General features: G+C 28.6%; 2 protein-coding genes across 5 annotated transcripts in view; one reads left to right on the top strand and one right to left on the bottom strand.

Moving 5' to 3' along the window:
* Positions 1-3,917, top strand: part of Ifrd1 (Interferon-related developmental regulator 1) — a 35,709-nt gene extending 31,792 nt beyond the window's left edge. The window contains exon 13 of the mRNA XM_087150871.1: positions 43-3,917. The gene's annotated coding sequence lies outside the window, so the exon portion shown is untranslated. The remainder of the gene's footprint in view (positions 1-42) is intronic.
* A 6,439-nt stretch (positions 3,918-10,356) lies between these two features.
* LOC107436100 (hepatocyte growth factor receptor) overlaps positions 10,357-20,233 on the bottom strand; it is a 75,737-nt gene continuing 65,860 nt past the window's right edge. For all 4 annotated transcript variants that reach the window (XM_043050122.3, XM_043050123.3, XM_043050125.3 and 1 more), the window contains exons 16-21: positions 20,053-20,139; positions 17,859-18,043; positions 16,859-16,968; positions 15,566-15,728; positions 13,978-14,114; positions 10,357-11,136 (exon numbers count right to left, since the gene is read on the bottom strand). In XM_043050122.3, coding sequence (XP_042906056.2) covers positions 10,944-11,136; positions 13,978-14,114; positions 15,566-15,728; positions 16,859-16,968; positions 17,859-18,043; positions 20,053-20,139 — 875 coding nt within the window. In that variant the 3' untranslated portion in view covers positions 10,357-10,943. The remainder of the gene's footprint in view (positions 11,137-13,977; positions 14,115-15,565; positions 15,729-16,858; positions 16,969-17,858; positions 18,044-20,052; positions 20,140-20,233) is intronic.

The raw sequence follows: 20,233 nt of genomic DNA, 5'->3' as shown, positions 1-20,233 counted from the left end.
TCTGGGAAACATCCCGGAGGATGGGAAAGGAGGATTTTTCAGAAACTTTGACAATGCTCGTATGAATTATTTTTTTGATTTTTTTTCATGAATTTTATCGTTTCAAGCTTTCAATAACTCTGATCTAAATTCGTTCTTTTAAGCATTTTATCTCATTTTGCCATAAGGAATGGGATAAAATAAACTCTTTTAGAATTATTCATTACTGATTCAACAATAATAACTTTCAAATGTTTATTGAGAGTATGAGCCTTTTTTAAAGGATAAAAGAAAATATAGAATTGGCAAGCAAGAATAAAAATCCAATTTTTATACCAAATAATAAAAAAAAAGATAAATAAAAAAATAAATGAATAAAGCAATCGATGATAATTTTAATTATGAATTTATCTGAAAAATGTAAGTTCTTAAAAATAAAGTTTTGTGTCGTTTTTAAAATATTGTGTGCTGTTTTGTAAAGAATAAATTATAAATCTTATTATTTAATCATTCTGAAATATTCATTTTAACTAAGGAATAGGGCCCTGTTTCATTGTAAGTCATAAGTGCACAAACACTCTTGGGAGCCCCTGTAGATACTACAATATGACCAGTATTGAATGAGAAACTCCAGGAAAATGCTAGTTAAATCCTTTGTTTCTTAAATCCTAAATTTTGATTCGTACGAAAATGTAAGCATAAAAAGTTAACTCACATGAATTGCTTCTACGTAATTTCATAGCTGCTAACTTTACTGGATTTACCAATAGACTGATGGATTTTGCCAGTTTCTACTGTTTTTTTTTTTTTTAATACTTTTTTGAAAATTCTCTAAATTGAGTAAGTTTTCTAAAAAAAATCCTGATTGGAATAGAATTTATTGCTTGCTTGAATATTTAATTAAGTATTGTTAATACATAATGAAGCATAATCAGTTTGAAGTTTTTTTATCTAAAATTATCAGTTCGTTTTTATTCAGAGCTCCTTTCTCCAATCTGATAATAAAAAAAATTTAACTAATTTTTTTAAAAAATACTTTTCTATTACTATTAAAAATGAATTAACATAATAAAAAAACACTTCTGGTTCATTTAATGTCTATCATAAACTGAAAATATTGCAGACAATTTATATAGTTATTAGAGTGATAAAGTTTTTGTATTCTGATGACAAAAGTACCCATTTGTAAAATATTTAGAATATTATTCAACAGTTATCGTGTGATTTATATTATTTCGTAAAATCTACTGAATTTCGTAATATCCATGTTGGCAGCTTTGTAACTTTGATTAAAAAGTGAAAATTTATACTTATGAAAAATACTATGAATATACTTACCTTATTTTGATTGTTAAGGTTTTTCAAAATTTTATTTCAGTTAGTTTTCTTCTGAAAACTCTATGCACTAAATATTTCAGTATCTGAATTCTCCGAAGCTATAAAAACTGCTTATACTTCTGTAATAGCTGTTCACCAAGCAAATACTTTTCTGTGTTTTGAATAAAATTTTATTAGTAGTAAAATTTGTTTATTTTTGAGTTGGTGTTTTTAGCAATAATTATGTACTGTAAGACTTGAATAGTTTTCTGTATATTTTTTGTTTTATATTATATCTAATATTATTTCATGCTCTCTAAATTAATTCCCTCTATGAATAAGAGAAAAAATATCTTATTGAAAGATAACATTCTAATACATTTTTAACATGGTATCAAACAAAAAAATATTTTTTTCTTCTTCTTCTTATGATATAGTCATTATAAGCATAAATTATCTATTTATTTTAGAAATGCCGTACACTACTACAAACAATAGAACCTGTCCCTTTTAAATATTAAAGGAAAAGTTTGTAGCTGTTCTTATTCTAAATTTATGTTTGATGCTTTAATAATATGGAAAGTTTTTAAGCAATAACTGAAAATTCAGATGGATTTTTCTCTGTTTTTCCTGGTTTGATAAAACATACTACTACTTAATGCATGTTTTAAATAATTTCCAAAAATTAAGAATGTTTCTGAAAAATAAAATCTATATCAAAATAGATATTTTGCTCATTGTATTGCTTTGCTTGAGTATTTAAATAAGTATTTCTTATTTATATTATTTAAGTTGAAGGCTTTTATTTTATAATTTAAATGTTTTGATTGCAATCAAAAAATATTATTCTTAACTCAAATAAATATCTATTGTTATTGAAATTTATGAAATCAAATTTTTCATAAACTTAATCGAAAATATTTCAGTCATTTTAATTATTAATGAAATACAGTTTAGAATACATTTATCTTTCCCCTTCCCTTTATGTATAGTTCAGATTTTAATCAAAAATTATTGTGAAATTTATTTATATTATGACTGAATTTTTTCCTTTTCATGTTTGCAGCTAAATCAGTTTATATCTTAAAATTGTGCCTATTGATAGTTTTCCATTTCTTATTAAACTTTCATTTTGTAATTAATTAAATCTTTTGTTTAAAGTTATGGTAGAGATATAAACATTACATTTTAACTTAAAAAGTGTTCTAATACGTAACAAACAATTTTGAAAATGACTGAGTGTAAAATGTGTTCATATTTTTTAACCTTAAATGTATATAAATTGTGATTGACACTTTTCTCGTCATAAAACAATTGATATTATTACTGACTTGATGATATTACTGACACACTGTATATTGAAACAACAGTAACAGTTAGACATATTTCCAGATACACAACCTTTAACATCAATAATAACAGGATTGCCACTCCACAGGGAGAACAGGGAAAATCTGGAATACATGGAATTTTAAAATAACAGGGAATTTTGTTTATTATTTTCGTCTTTTAAAAAATTACTCAAGGCAGGATATTTAAGTATGTTCAACTGTTCTTTTTTTTTTTTTTTTAAAGTTTTTCCAGCAATTAAAACTAGTATAGTTAGCCCAATATAGCTCACACAAGACCACAGTAATTGTTGTGTTTCCTCTTAACATATTGTGTATAATATGTACAGGGAAAACACAGGAATTTTTTTTCTTTCCAGATTTGAGTGGCAATCTTGCAAGAGTTCCAATCTTTAGAACTATTTTTCTAAACTGAAATGAAACTTGTAATTATTTCTAACTGAAATGATTTCCCTTCGAATTATTAATTTTAAAATAAAATAACAAAAATTCAAAAATAAACATGTTTCTCTAATTACCATTCTCACTGTTTTTATCATTGCAACAAAAACTTCCGCTTATTTTATTCATTTTGAACTTATGCATGCACTAAAAATAGTTTCAGAAAAAGTCAGTCATAAGACCTTATTTGAAAACAATTAGTAATTAAATTATGAAAAATATAATTCTTCAAAATAATAAGTCTATCTTTGGTTTATATTTTCATAATTTTTTAAATAAACCTGATTAAAATTCAAGGTCAACTATTTAGGCTTCTGTGGTTTAAAAAGAAGCACTTACGGGAGGAACTTGAGCTAAATATAACATCTTCACAATAATCTGCTACACTATTGTGAAACCACTACTCTTAAAAGAAATATAACGAGGTCTTAAAAATTTCATATATTAAAATAATTTTATTATAGATCGTAATAGTTTATACTATGCTGCTGTAAATAGTTAGGATGAACCAAATTCTTTTTAATTCTGCTTCAATCTTTTTTTAGCATAATATTGGTTATTACAGAATTAGGTAACTCTAAAATCTTATGATCTCCATATGTTACCTTACACTAATTATAATCAAGTTGTGATAATTTGAATTAGTTTGCTTTTTCTTTTAAATGAACTGTTTTGCTTGAACTGTGATGTCGTAAAACAACTTATTGCTGTTTTGTATAAAAAATTTATTTAAATTGTGTACATTTTAAAGTTGATTTTAGTTTACATTTCTTTCGAGGAATGTAATTGTATAGTTGACTTCTGAAGTAATAAATATTTAAGACTGTGTGATTGTGCTTTTTATTCCAGTGATGCCTTTTTTTGTTTTGTTTACAGCTGCTGTGAAAACATGTCTGTCTGACAAATATAAAACAGTTGTGTCTTTCTGAATCAAAATTTTTCCTATAACGAACATTACTTTTAATTACAAAGTATTCTCTATATGAATAAAATGGTTGCGGTCCTATAACGAAATTTTCAGGCATTAATCTTGTCGATTTTGATATTTGACATTTTTAGAAGTAATCGAACATTTACCTTTCCGATTTTAATCCTTTTTAGAAATATCCAGGAGTTTATCTTTTGAATTTTCAGTATTTTTAGAAATATTCAATTTTCATCATTTTTTTTAGAACAATAGAAGATGATGTAACTCTAAAACTGTTTCTGAAGTGGATTAAGAACTGTTAACTCCTTTATATCCAACAAGTGAAAATATTTGTACCATGCAATCAACTTTGCTAAAATGCATAAAAGTGGCTGTGGTTAAAAAGGAAAAAAGAAAGCAGGCGAAGTCAAATTTGGCGGAAATGGAAGAAAATGTGTCCACATGGTGCGTAGCATTTTTTAAAAAGTGCTTATTTTCGTTTTTTAAAAGCCCTTAAAGGTGCTTTTTTTCATTGGATGTTTTCAAAAAGTGCTTAATTTTCCCTTTTCGAAAATAAGGTTTTTATTCTTTATCATGTCGATTTTTGCCATGTATTAGGCAAAAGCGTGCTTTTCACATTGTTCTATTCAACGTTTTTTCTTTTCATTCAATCACAAGCTATATTGGCGTACCATCGGTCCATAGCATATGAAAGCGCCAATCATTTTGCATGTTTTACATTATTTTATCATGATCATGTAGTCTTTGAAATTTATTTTGCGTTTTTTAATGTATATAGTGCTTAAAAAGTACTTTAAAAGTGCTTATTTGTTGTTGAGAGATTTGGCTATGTACACTAGTCCAACTCCAATTTTAGGTAACTTCTAAATTATAGCCGAAACCACATCGGAAATGGTAAAAAGTATGCCTGTATATAATAATTTTCGTAATTTTATATTAAAAATGAAAAGCAAATTATATTTCCGAAGTAATATTATAAAATAACACGAAAACATGAAAAAAACATCAAAGAAGACAACAAAAAAAAGTTTAGCTAATTACCTCATGGAACGTTTCGAAAGTCATTCAAACATTGTAAAATGTCAAATGATAAGATATGAACTATAGGTTTGTCAAGAGTATTAACTAATTCCACAAATTGAAAAATTGTTCTATAATTTCAGACTCAGATAAAAATGTAGCAGTAAGGTGAAATTCCTATATATATTTCTGAAATAAAAATTTAAAAGTTACATTAAAAAATTTTTTTTTCATTATATTGTACTCTTTTCGGTCCAAAAAGTGAATTATAATGTTAGGAATGATTATGAATACTTAATTTGGGCTATATTACAACTGCCTACACATATTTTAGTTGAAAATTTAATTTTTGACTTTTGGCCAAAGATCATGGTCTTCTGGCCCACAGTGAATTGAAATGTGTTCACTTATGTTCATTTTATTTATTCGATAATTTTAATAAATAATTTTAAAAATTACAAATTTATAATCTTTATCAAATATGAATTAAAAGATTCATCAGATCTTTTACTGTCTGCAAATTTTAAAATTAATCTCCCATAAAAAGTTGTGATCAAGTAATGTGATTTTTACATTTCTCACCTATTGTTGCTTACAGAATTTTTATGTTTCACATTTGGCTTTAGGGCAGCTTTACTTTAAATTTTCTTTGCCACTATGATTTTCCCCTCGATATATGACAAATTATAGACTTAAGCATGCAAACAGTAGCAATTGTGGATCATCTCACTGTACCTCTATGCTTACTTTTAATACTTACAATTTTTAGAATATTTTTATACTCTGGGTGAAGGGAATTTTTTTTTCCCTCTAGCATCAATATTTTCTCTTTCAATTCTTTGATTATTGTAAATGGGTTAAGTTACCAGAATAATCTTTTGTAAATAAAATATTTCTTGAAAAATGTTCAAAAATCACAAATAGTAAGGTCTTTTGTAAAAAAACGTAAGACGTTTTTTGGTGTCATTTTGGTACACCCAGGGTTGGAACAGCTGCTTCAAACTGTTTGGATATGAAATTTCTTCTCTATAACTCATTCTGTGAGCCAAAATGCAACTTAGGCGCAATTTGGCTCAAAAATCAGTTTTGTTGCTTCGAAACAGCAAGCAAACGACAACTACAATCATCCCATTCAATGTGTTGAGAAAAAGATACTCAGTGTGTAATAAAAATAAAATTCATTTACAAAAGATATTTTTAAATTTCAAATAAATATGTAACGTTTATATCATATTACTTTTTACAATAAGCACATTATTAAAGACATATTAAATATAATTGTGTGCAATTTATTGAATTATGATACTTGTAAAAGAATTATTGGATATCAGAAAAGCTATTATTCACTGCAGCTTAAAATTTAGGTTAATTAACAAAATATATAATTTATTTACTACAAAATAAATCTGAAGTAGGTAATTGTTATCATAATATCGAAATTAGATTACTTTTAAATATTATCAGCCATAATTTTTTTCAAAAAAAAAAAGTTGGAATTTATAGTTGTTCAAAAAGTTGGAATGTGTAGTTATAGTTTATAGTGCAGAATAATTGAAATTTCAGGTGTGTCTGCTAATAATCATATTCAGACTTATTGTCTTGTCTCAGTCTTTTGGTATGAAAAAGAAACTCTGCATTTCTGCTGTTGAAATATTTTCTTAATATGTCTGATTGCTAATTAGAATTTTGTGTTAAAGATAAACATGTTTGAGTGGATCGAATCCCAAGAGATGCCTTGTCGATAAGAATTCAGCACCCGGCTGCATGTAAACTCTTTACATCTATGGTATCCCCAAGAGATTTTGAGTGCACTGACTGGATTTCTTGGCAACGCCTTCTGTGATGTATGGCTATTTCATTCTGCCATGCTTATTATTTTGAGCATTGAAGTGATTCTGCACTCCAGCTTTCGTTTTCCAAATTTAAAATGTCAGTTTATTCGCCTGAGAAAGTCCCTTCATTTAAAAATGAAATAGAAACTAGTATTTCATCAAATATTATTACCCTTAGAAGCAATGTTCTAAATTTAGAAAAGTGGTGGTAAAGGAATTTGGGGAACTTACAATGACGAAATAGAAATCTAGAACTTCAAAACCTTAGGGAAAAGATTTGTTTGTTGGTAAGTAACTAGTTTAGTTACTTTAACAAAAAAAATTTATTTAATTTTTAAAATGCTTTTTTCGTTAAATTTATGATTATCACGTGCATGAATTCTTATGGAGCTAATATCACTTGTAATCAGGGTTCTATACAGAGATCAGAAGAAGAAATCCAAGGAGTCCAAAATTTTCAGGACTTATCAAAAATTAAAAAAAAAATTTTAAAATTGAAAAGCAGTTATTATAAAGAACTTGCAAAAATGTATATTTTGCATAAGATATTTTTTTCTAGCCCTTTTGAAATAAATTTTGGACTTCGTAAAACTTCATCAAGAAAAATAAAGCTATCGCTTTCACACATAAATACATTTTCCAGCTTCAAATATTTTAATAAATCTTGTTAAAGTACATAGTACAAATGTTAAAGATTAACGTAAAAACCTACCAATCTTATATTTTTAAATTTGAATACATAAGACAATCTAAGGCATTGTATACAAAAAAAATAAATCACAGTAAATTATTAATTAAGTTTGATTGTAAAATTTCAATTATTTGCTGTAACTTTTTTCTTCTAACTTTTGCAATTCAATTTTTTTTTCTTTTAAAGTTTTTCTTAAACTAGTAGATTTTGACAGCTAAGTCATATTTAGTTTCCCTGCTTGGACAGAAAATTCATCAGCGGACTTAGTAAGTTAATATATGCAACACAATCTAAGGAGTTCCTATCGATTTATTTGGAAATCTAAGTATAGTTCCAAGTACTCCTTGGACACTTTTTAATTTCCAAGGAGTCTGCATGCACCCTGCTTGTAATTTATTGAATAATATTGAAATGGAAGTTTAATTGCCTTGCTCAATTCTTATATCCACTATGAAATGAAAACTCAATAGTTTTAACTTAATATTTATTGAGTTAAATTAATGTTTATCGAATTAAATTAATATTTTATTTATTTCTTGGGGATTACTAAAATTAAATTAATAAGTTTAAAATTTAACATTTTTATTAGTAGCATCATCTATTTTTATAAAATTAAACTAAAATATCTATTATAACTTATTTTCAATGTTTTCTTTTGTTTGTTAAATGTTTTATAATACCGAAAAACTATTATTTGACATCTAATAAGAAATCAAGTAATTGTCTTTAAGATTTTATTAATTTTTGATGCATAATTCCCATCAAAGTGTGATTGGACAATTTATATTGTCCATTGAATTAATGCCATGAGTAATGAAAGAATAAATTTACAAAAAATTATATCTTTTAATTTTAGTACATTTCTATTGGATTGTAAATATTTATTTGTATGTCAACCACAGTGCGTTCATGAAAGTGCCGCAGGAAAAATGTGAAAGAAATTTCTTAAAGTAATAATATCAATAAGAGTGAAGTTGAACAACAAGGAAATCAGATTCTTTAATAAAATAATATTTTCCCCTAAGATATGATAAAATCTTTTTCAAGTAATCACAATATATATTTACATACAATTACAATAATATTTACATACATTTTAAAATCTCATATATAATGAATTCAAACTGAATGGGTTCATACTTAATAAATTAAAAGTAAGAGATTTCAAAAGTGCATAAGGAGATAATACTATTTATTCATTTTAAATATTAATCCTTACTATATTTATTATATAAAAGCTAGCTAATAATGCTTTAATTTATGTTTAATAATTATTATTGTACTAATTTGATGTTTTACCAAAACATGGTTGTTTACCTTGCATTTACCTGAAATTCGTAACATTAAAAAATATTACACTGAAACGTATGAAATTTTTTTTAAAGCAAATGAAGAATATAACTTAAAGCTAATTAGATTTGAATAAATGGGTTATTATAAAAGACATGGTGCATAACGCTTTTAAAAAATGCTTAGTTTTCCCTTTTTGCATTGTGATTTTTTTCTTCACCCTGTTGATTTTTGCAAACTATGATACAAAATCATGCTTTTCACAATTCATTCAACCACAATCCATTTTGGCCTACCGTCGGTCCATAGCGTATAAAAACGCTAATCATTTTACATGTTTGATGAAATACTTGTGGGTCCGCATGTGCGTCTTCTGAGCAGAAGTCGGTGAGATTTTAGCACTCTTATGTGCAATTCTGCTGCATTTTGCAAAATATTCTCAATTTCAGTTTTCATTTTCCACCCACTGAAATCAAACCGAAAAATCTCTCAATCTTTTTATAGTGGCCAATATAATCAAGAAAATAGTGTTTTGTCAGAAACTAGTTATTTTATCTTGATGCTGTTAAGTCTTTGAAAATTATGTTGCATTTTGTTAATGTATATAGTGCTTAAAAATATTTTCTGAGTGCTTGGAAAGTACTTAAAATGTGCTTATTTTTTGTTGAAATATTTTGCTGCGCACCTTGAAAGATCATTGATAACCCTATTTTATATTTTGTACAAAACTTTTAACATTTGTCTTAAAATTAGCATAAGAAATATACTGGAACTGATTTATGATTGATTTACATTTTGTGAACAAACTACGGAGAAATGATATTGGGGAGAAGCTACAAAAAGATGTAACAGAAGGCAATGCCGAGAAATCCAATCAGAGAGCTCAAAATCTTTTGGGGATACTGTAGATGTAAAAGTAGTTTACATGCCACCCGTCTCGCTGATGAAAAATATCTTTAGTGGTAGACGGACCACGGGTTAGAGTCTCATTGCCGTCAGGCGAAGCATGAGAGGTTTCGTGATTCTCCTTTCCGTGTAACCCGAATGCGTGTGAAATTCATCAAAAAGTTCTCCACAAAAGCATATTTCACCCAATACTTGATCTAGGAGTTTCTTTGTCTTTTGAATCGGGTTCAATATTACAAGGCTACCAAGTTGAACATTGTTAGTCGTGAACTCAAAATTGGATGGGCCGTTCAGTGACTGTTATAAAAAAAAAAATAGTATCATTTACACTCACTTCCCTATGAAATCACACAGCTTTACTTTAAATCCCAATTATAGATGGTCAATTTGAATTCTGCTCCCAGCTCGCACCGACCACATTGCTGACGTAAAATACCCTCAGAGGTAGATGGATCATGGGTTGGAATCCCTCTTGGTGTTGGGAACATTGCCTTAAACTCAAAATTTACACCAGTTGTAAAATAAAATAATGGTATCCTTATGTGTTTGTTTGATGATGAAGCATTTTTGTTGTTTAATATGAATGTGAATAAAATTGTACAGTTTATTGGAAAAAATTTTTAAAAAAATTTCTCTTTAGTTTTTATAATACAAAAAGTACAAAAGATTTTTAACAGTAAAAATGTCTCTTTATAAGAGAATACAAAGGCACAGAAAGTTGAACATTTAACTGAACACACTATAACTGACAGTAATTTCAATGAATCGTTGTACGTATATTTTTTAATACCATTCAGGTGTCGCCAAATTTCCCCATGAAAATACTGATTTATCACACTTTCACTCAAATCACGATTGAAGATCTTAGCTGAAGAACGTATAAGAAATAAGGCGTTTCGGAAGCACGCAAGGACATGTTGTGGTCTGCATACCACATTAATTTCTTCTGTTCTACCTCTAAATAAGGCGATATTCAGTGAGAAAAAAATGCTTGGTAAATAGTGAATGGTCTTTACCCACATTCCATTGGCTACTTTTCTCACTATCTTCCATTAGACTTGTCAATTCATTCCAAAAATTAACAGCTCATTCTAAAAGAAGCATTCAACAATTATCCTATACTATCACTTTTCATCTTCTTTAAATATCTTATCACAAAATTGAAACAAACTAACTAAAACAATTTGAGTCTACGTTTCTTCTACCTGGTCATTGTTCGTATTGGGTCGTGGATAATTGACGTAAGTGACATTGAGTCCAACAGTCTTTTGTTTGATCTTCTTTTGAAGCGTTGTAATGACATCCCCTACTCTTTCCTCCAATTGCACGAATGAGGGTCTCACCTTGGGATCCTCATTCCAACATCCCAACATGATTTCATACCTGAAATTAAATTACTTTTCTTAGACTCACCTTTTCTTACAAAACAATAAGCAGGTATAGTTTGTCTGAAGTAAGAACTCCCCTAGCCATTTGTCTGGACCCGTGGCGTTGACTATGGTAACGACATGCAACTATGTCACTGTTTAGGACAGGTTTTGACTCAAGTCGGCGAGAGAAAGGGAATCTTTTTCTTTGGTCTACTGAGTTAGCCCTTGAGAGAAGAGAAGCTAAGCACCCTGAAATGTGTTATTCTTGTTTCCATAGCAGGAGACAGCCTCAGACTTGGTGGCGGTAGGTTGATTGATTGATTGAATGTAGGGTTTAATGGCACAAAGTTCAAATAAGGACATGCTGCGCCAAACTTGGTGGCGGTAGGAGTTCTTACCTTAGTCAAACTTTATATTACTGCAACCCTAACATATGCAGATTCACTTTTAAAGAACCACAATACATTTGGTTACTTAATTTGAAGTTCTAGTTTTTGTTTAGAAATTGTTTTGAGCTGAAACACGTTGCCTTTGGCACTATTGCTGCTTACTATCCTATTCTATGTCAAACCAATTGCTTTTAATTATAAATAAAGATGTCACAGTATTGTGCTCTGATGCGATGCACATAGCTCAGGATAAAATATACTGTGACGTGCAGAGATAATCAGAGAAATATTGTTATTTCTGGAATAACCGATCCAAATATCACTTCAATGTAAGTAGTTTAATCTTTTGGTGAAAATGTTTTCTTTAATTTCTGTTCATAAAAGATTGTTCAAGGTTTAGTTTTAGAATAAGTTATTATTTCCATTGCTTTATAATTCAAACATAAATTTGTCCTTTCGTTTTTTTTAAAAAGGAAAAGTCACAATTGATTTTATTTTTAACTAATGCAATTCTTTTTGCTTACTTTCTTTTAAAATTAATGTGAGTTTTCTGCTATAAACTACACAAATTATAAACTTCATTAGTACAAAATAAAAATAAAATTTTTCTCTCTTGGTTTACTTGACAATAGCTTTTATTTTAATGATTATGCCTATCACTGGTCTAGTGGTCACTGTATTGGACTACGGGACCAGTGGTTGCGAGTTCGAATCCCACCGTAGGCATGGGTGTAACATTCTCTTTGTGTTATATGTCCTTTCTTCTGTGTGAATGTAACCCTCCCTATAAATGTTTCTGTTACTATATGACGTGGGCGGCGCTACTTCACTGCCGTGGCTTAACAACAAGTGCCCACTGGGTAACGATAAGAGAGTAGCAATTTTGGCATTTCTGAGGCCAATGGGAAGTAGATGCAAGTCCCCAGCATTAAAAAAAATTCTAATTATACTTTTCCTTGTTTTAGATTAGTTTGAATCTTATTTTTTAATTTATGAATTTAGGTTGTGAAGGAAGCACCAGTAGAGTCAATCTGAATGCATATAATTTCAAACTAAAATTGAAAAATAAAACAACTGCAGTAATCTTTTTGCTGATTTTTAGCAAATGATTCTAAGGAAGACAACATGTATGGGAATGGGGGCACTTCTCATTTCTTTTAATGTAACTACTAAAGTGTTTAAAAAAAATGTGATCATCACACAAATTTAAGGTATGTATATTATGTGATTCAAGAAACATTGTTTCTAGGTGTATGGAAAATTAAGAGATCAAAAGTTATCTGAGTCAATCTGAATGCATATAATTTCAAACTAAAATTGAAAAATAAAACAGCTGCAGTAATCTTTTTGCTGATTTTTAGCAAATGATTCTAAGGAAGACAACATGTATGGGAATGGGGGCACTTCTCATTTCTTTTAATGTAACTACTAAAGTGTTTAAAAAAAATGTGATCATCACACAAATTTAAGGTATGTATATTATGTGATTCAAGAAACATTGTTTCTAGGTGTATGGAAAATTAAGAGATCAAAAGTTATCTGAGTCAATCTGAATGCATATAATTTCAAACTAAAATTGAAAAATAAAACAGCTGCAGTAATCTTTTTGCTGATTTTTAGCAAATGATTCTAAGGAAGACAACATGTATGGGAATGGGGGCACTTCTCATTTCTTTTAATGTAACTACTAAAGTGTTTAAAAAAAATGTGATCATCACACAAATTTAAGGTATGTATATTATGTGATTCAAGAAACATTGTTTCTAGGTGTATGGAAAATTAAGAGATCAAAAGTTATCTGAGTCAATCTGAATGCATATAATTTCAAACTAAAATTGAAAAATAAAACAGCTGCAGTAATCTTTTTGCTGATTTTTAGCAAATGATTCTAAGGAAGACAACATGTATGGGAATGGGGGCACTTCTCATTTCTTTTAATGTAACTACTAAAGTGTTTAAAAAAAATGTGATCATCACACAAATTTAAGGTATGTATATTATGTGATTCAAGAAACATTGTTTCTAGGTGTATGGAAAATTAAGAGATCAAAAGTTATCTGAGTCAATCTGAATGCATATAATTTCAAACTAAAATTGAAAAATAAAACAGCTGCAGTAATCTTTTTGCTGATTTTTAGCAAATGATTCTAAGGAAGACAACATGTATGGGAATGGGGGCACTTCTCATTTCTTTTAATGTAACTACTAAAGTGTTTAAAAAAAATGTGATCATCACACAAATTTAAGGTATGTATCTTATGTGATTCAAGAAACATTGTTTCTAGGTGCATGGAAAATTAAGAGATCAAAAGTTATTAAGGTGTTCTATTACTTGTTTAGTACATTTCTTGCAATAACCTTATTTTAACTTCAGATATCAACTTTAAAGAAAACTTTGCATTTTATTTGCTAATGGCATTATGTTAAACAACTCGTGGTATTATTTAAATGTTGAAAATACTTACAAGAGATCTGGGCAGTATGAAGGCTGTGGCATCCTCCTTCCAGATTTAAGATAATGTATGATATCCCAGTTATCCACATCAGGATAAGGGCTAACTCCCCTTGTCATCAACTCCCACAGTAACACTCCAAAAGACCACTGAATAAGGAGATTTAAACATTATCACTGTTAATGTAATGCAAAGAGTAGGATTAAATATTGATTCATAAATTCTAATTTCAATCAAAATGCTATTCATTTGATAACTTGACACGATTTTAAGCATACTGAACATCCAAAGTTATGTTACAAACTAATTTAAAGTATGCACACTACCTGATCATGGATTTTTTATGGCTCTATCTTTTAACAGCAAGGGCATTAATGCACAAGACAAAGACAACTCCTGAGGTGATACTTTTCTCCCCAAATTCTACCAAAGTGAGGACTTTCAGACACAACAGATGCATCTTGCTGCATTCGGATACACGTTTGGTCGGCTGACACGACAACCCTTGGCCCGCCTTGTTTTAGAAAACGTTCATAAAATAATTTTGAAAGACTTAAGTAGATTTGCGTGAGGTACCTGACACCTTGAAGATTTTAAAAGGTAGTGTGTTTACAATTCTATATTTAAATTTGAGCAGGCACAAGTTGCTTTCAAAATGGGTGCTGCATTTACTCTCACCAGAAGAACAACTGTCAACGATTCAGAACCCGATTTGGATATGTTAAAGCGAGATAAAAAGGATTTCTTTCGTCAGTGTGTGACAATGGATAAAACTTGGATTCACTAAAATCTTCAGCTGAGTGGATGGCAACCAGGGAAAATCGTCCAAAGTGACCAAAACAAGACCAGTTATCAGACAAGGTGCAGCTTCCGTATTCTAGAAAGCACATGGTATTTTATTCCGCTGCTATCTTAAAAAAAAAAAAAAACTGTCAATAGCGAATATTAAATGGCTTTATTGGATCGACTAAGCGACGAAATTAATAAAGACGACCTCACCTGTAAAGAAAAAAATTTTCAGTTTCCCCAAGGCAATGCCGATGAAAATGATGGTTCAATTGAATGAATTACGCTTCAAAAAACTTCCACACCCACCATACTCTCCCAATATGGCCCCTAGCGGCTACAGGCTCTTTGCAGACCTCAAAAAATGCGCTAGACATTTGGCTCAAATGAAAAAGTTATTGTTTAAACTGAGACCTATTTTGAGAGCAAAGATAAATCATTCGATAAAAAAGGCATCAAAAAATGAGAGGCGCATTTGAATGAATGTGAAGCTGGGTATGTTGACGAATAAAGTCTAATATCTAAAACAATTAGTTTTTATAAGCTAAACCATAGACTTAGTGAATCATGCGTTATAAATTTGGGAACAACTCTGATAGTATAATTTTATTATTTTAAAAACTTTCAATGATATGTGGATAATGTTAATACTATTGATTATTTGTGACAACTAATAACTACTAGTATTACTTTGACATAAATATGTTAACTACTAACATTGTTCCTATTTTTTCTTGAAACTAGTGGCAAGAAGCCTTTAGAACTGAAAATTCATGACCAGCCCATTAGGAGAAACAAGCTGAAGAGTACTTACAACATCAGTCTTTGTGGTGTAAGTTCCTTTCTCTAAACTCTCTGGTGCCATCCATTTTACAGGCAGCTTAGTTTTCTTATTATCGCTGCTGTAGTAGTCTCGTTCATAAATGTCCCTAGACAATCCAAAGTCAGCCACTTTTACAGTCATATCCTCATCTAACCTGAAATAGCATGTTCACTCTTGATCATTTCTACATACAAAGAGCTCACCTGTCACATTAACCGCCTCCCTGATTATCCCGAGATAACTCCCATTGCAAATTTTATTTTCCCGAAAAAAAAATCAGGCGTAGCAGAATTCGTTTTGTTTTATCAAGTTTTTACTCAGCTGGAAACAAAAAACAACAATTTTTATTTGGGAGTTTTGCTGTTGGTTTGTGGGTCTGCAAACGTGCGATTGTATATACAATCGTTACTGAATTTACATAGCAAAAAAAGAGTAAACAAAAATGGCGTATCACTTCCCTGGCATTTGAAAAATATCACTTTGTGTTGTTCCTTGTTTTAAAAACTATAATACAAAGACTAATATTTAACTTTTTTCATTTGCAGAGATAACCTGGGATAGTAAACTTATGGTAAATTCAATGTTTTTTGCACATAAAAAATTTAAAATTTTAACTTAAAACTCGTGTATGATGTTTTGTTTTAGTTTCTTGTATTCATTAATGAGATAAAATATGTTAATTTTCCGAAAAATTAATTTTCAAAAACATTTATAAGGGAACAAAATTGACACCTAAGAGTCTTATAATTTCTTCTTTTTATAATTTTTATATTTTTTTTCTTCTTATAATTTTTATAGCACTTAAAAAAAAAACCTTCCAAATTTTAAAGATATTTAACTCTGTATTAGAATTGGTCCCGTTGTGGACTGATCGTATAGACATGGTTCCCAGTAGAACACTGAAAAGCATCACTGGCTGCGGTCAGTAAGTGGGTGGGTGAGCACTTTGGTTCCTCGTTAAACTGTTCTACCGTAAAGTGCTCAAATTTTCTAAGCAGATCATTAGGCTACTAAAGCAGGGGAGTCACCCCTTTGCAAAAGATCAAAATAGAGATGGCATGGATCCTGTTTCCCAGACTGTCGCCAATAGCCCATTGTGCAGCTCTAGTGCAAAGTAAATAAAGTGCCTACCTACCAATTGGTCTATTTATAGAATTTTTATACGGATTTTATTATCAGCTATGCAATAATATTTTATACTGTAATTTTAATATTATTTCAATATTCGATTAGTATAATTATAACCCTTACTTTTTTTAAAAAATATTTTAAAACTAATCTTACATGCAATTTCTCGCAGCCAAGTCTCTATGAACAAACTTCATTTCAGCCAAATAAGCCATTCCAGAAGCAACCTGAACTCCAAATGTTAGAAGATCTTTCACAGTAGGTGTCTAAATATGAGAAGATAATAAATAGAAAATGTTTGTAAAGACAAATTATTCGACAAATATATTTATTTATATTAAAGAAAAGAGAGAGAGATGGTTGTAGTTAGGCACTTATCTTGCATAAAATATTAAAATGTATTATTGCTATGATTAAATAAAAATCAAATATTAACATATACAAGGTGTTAGATATTTTTAAAAAGAGAAAGAAATGAAAATATGTATATAGAAGTTGGAAGTCATTAAAGCTTAAAAGGCTAAGTATTTTCAACATTTAATATTTTTAAGTCTTCCTTTTTTTTAAATTCTTGTCTACAAAACAAGATAAGTATTCAATAGTTTTATTAATTAATTTACTTTAATAATTCTGTTTTCTTTATTGATTGTCGGATATTTCATACCAGATGTGCAATTTTTACAAAATAAAAGTTATTGCAATCGATTTTGTATTTTTAAATTAAGATAATTTAAATTTATTTTTTGTATACTTAGTAATTATTTGAATGCCTTTTTTAACTATTTAATCATTTAATTTATTTAAATGTGGGCATTTACTACAGTTGTGTTACATCTACAATCATTACGTATAATAAATTTTTGAGTGGTGTATCTCAAGTTGTAATGTTTTCTTCAAATCTAAAGCAGCCTATCTCTAAAAAATTGATATTTATATACCTTCTAAATCATGCATATATTTTTCACATTCTTTCATTTTTCATTCAGCTTCTATTTTCAAACATAATTTATAAACTTAAGTAATGTTCTTTCGTATTTTGCTTTCATCCTTGCAAAATTTAATATTGTCAGAATTTAATTTTTATGATCCAAAATATTAATTGTAAGGGGGAATCCCTGCTATGGATTATGTAGCAAAAAGCTCCAATGGTTCTTACATGTTCTTCGTTGCGAATGTAAGATAAGAGATCCCCATGCTTCATGTAGGGAATAACAACCATAGGTTCTCCCCCTTCATCAAAACACACCCCCACAAGAGTGAGGACATTGTGGTGATGGAAATCTTTCATCATCAAACCTTCTTGTAAAAAAGCTTCAATATCCTGTTCTATGGTGGTGGAACCTTTAAACGAAAGAAAAATAAGTTATTTGGATAAACGCAATATAATTGTTTGATTTAATAAAAAATAAATAAAAGAGAATAAGTATTTAATATTTTATATACCTGACATTTTATGCAAATGTATTTTAACTTATAAATTAAACAATAAAATAAAATAGCTTTTCGTATCAAACTTTTCTGCAATTGACAAGTTTAAAAGAAATACTTAAATGGACAAATATATTTTTTAAATAGTTTCTACTGCTTCTTGCGAATGATAGTAGTTCCATTAGGAAAAATAGCAACCACAGGCAACGTTAAGATCATTTTGTGAATAATGACCATAGTCATTATTCCTTTGATACATATTTTTAAAATCCTTGTTAAATATATACATTTTCTTATTGCATATTAAAGAATTGCAATATATATGTATGGGAGAGAGGGTAAGACATTTTTTACAAATTAGTGAAAAAACCTTATCAAATATAATTTTTAACTCTTACTTTTTTAACAATAATTTTCTTTTTACATCATCCTGGTTTGTATCTAGGCACTTAAAAAGTTTAGTTTTTCCAGAATAATTTTTTTTAAACAAAGGTCACCTTGTCCACACTACCCGGTGTTAGCATGGACAAGCTTGATAAATTGCTATATAGTCATTTATTAAAACTCATAAAGTTATATCTAAAAGATTGAAATTAATCTCATTTTGGTAAGTCTTATTGGAGAATAAATATTGACATATATTAGTTAAAATACTAGTTTGTAATAGAGCATTTTCCTATACTAAAAAAGACTTATTGAATGCAAATCAATATATTTGAAATTCATTATTTAATTAGATTTATTTAATAAATGTTTTGAGTTCTTTTTTTTTTTATTTTAACCAAAAAAAAAATTAATGTCAACTTTAAACTTGTTCTACTAGTCACTGGATGGAAGCTTGGTAGCCATTTCTTCAATGGAGATTTGAGAGATTTTTTAAGGGGGGTAAATAAAAAATTCATGATTAGAAGAACTATATTTCTTTCCCTAAGAATTGAATACCATAATCCCCGATTTATGAGCAACTTGTTTATAAATAACAACACAGATTTTTATTTTAAAAAATTGATTACCACAAGCTCCTTCAAAATTAGTGTTCTCCTCAAGAAGTTATTTTTATTGATCCAATACCATTAGGATTTTTTTTTAAAATTAATTGCAAACTTTTGAAAAAAATTAAAGCATGTTCACTCTAGCCCTTATGCTGATTAATTGAAACTATACAGAGCAAAAGTTAAGACTAAAATAAGTGAAAAACAATATTATATTGGTAACATATTATTACCTTCAGTTGAAATTCTGCAATTAAATATGTTAAAAGCAATAAAGAGAAAATTTAAAAGTTACTTTTGCACCTTAAAAATTTTATTTTACAAATTTCTACTGAAGTATTTACATTATGATTAAGCAACTGCAGATGGTAGTGTACATCAATGTTCCAATTTACAATAACTCACTCGCTTACGACTCTCACTTTTACCCCATGTCCACTCTTTCCCCTATGTATATTTAAGAGTTTTCTTATTGTAAATTAATATTAAATGAAACACATCTGGTAAATCAATTACAAGATAATCTGGGTTAAAAACATCAAAATCAGTTAAATTGCAGAATGAAACTTAAAGGAAATGACCAGAAAACTTAAAAGTTTTAAAAATGTTTTCAATGAAGTTTCCATTTCTTGAGAAATTTTTTTTATTATTATTAATCAAATAATTATCAATTAAAAAAACAAATAAAAGCTTGAAGGAAAAAAGTAATTAGCGTGAACTTAAGAATCATAATATTATTTCTACCAACATTATTTTGGAAATATTTTCCCTTTTTCATTACATAGTGACCTTTTCAAGTATCATTACTTTCAAAATTCCAATGTACTCAAAATAAACTTGGCATTATTTTGTACTGTGGATCTGCATAAAATAAAATAATTTTTTGTGATGTAACAAAGATAAAAATTATAAAAACAAATAATTCCTTACTGTTATGTAATGTTTTAACAGCTACTTTCTTTGATTCTCCTTTGTCTTTCAGCTGCAATTCTCCTTTGTATACACAACCAAAATGGCCTAAAGAGAAAATAAGCTTTACATGAGTGATATACTTATCAAAAATAGATTATAAATAACACTAATTTATTATATAAAACTGTGTTACTTGTAA

Source organism: Parasteatoda tepidariorum, chromosome 1, assembly GCF_982258835.1.
Source record: "Parasteatoda tepidariorum strain Cologne lab strain chromosome 1, Ptep-v5.0, whole genome shotgun sequence".
NCBI classification, from domain to species: domain Eukaryota; kingdom Metazoa; phylum Arthropoda; class Arachnida; order Araneae; family Theridiidae; genus Parasteatoda; species Parasteatoda tepidariorum.
This window is presented reverse-complemented; position numbering and strand designations above follow the sequence as displayed.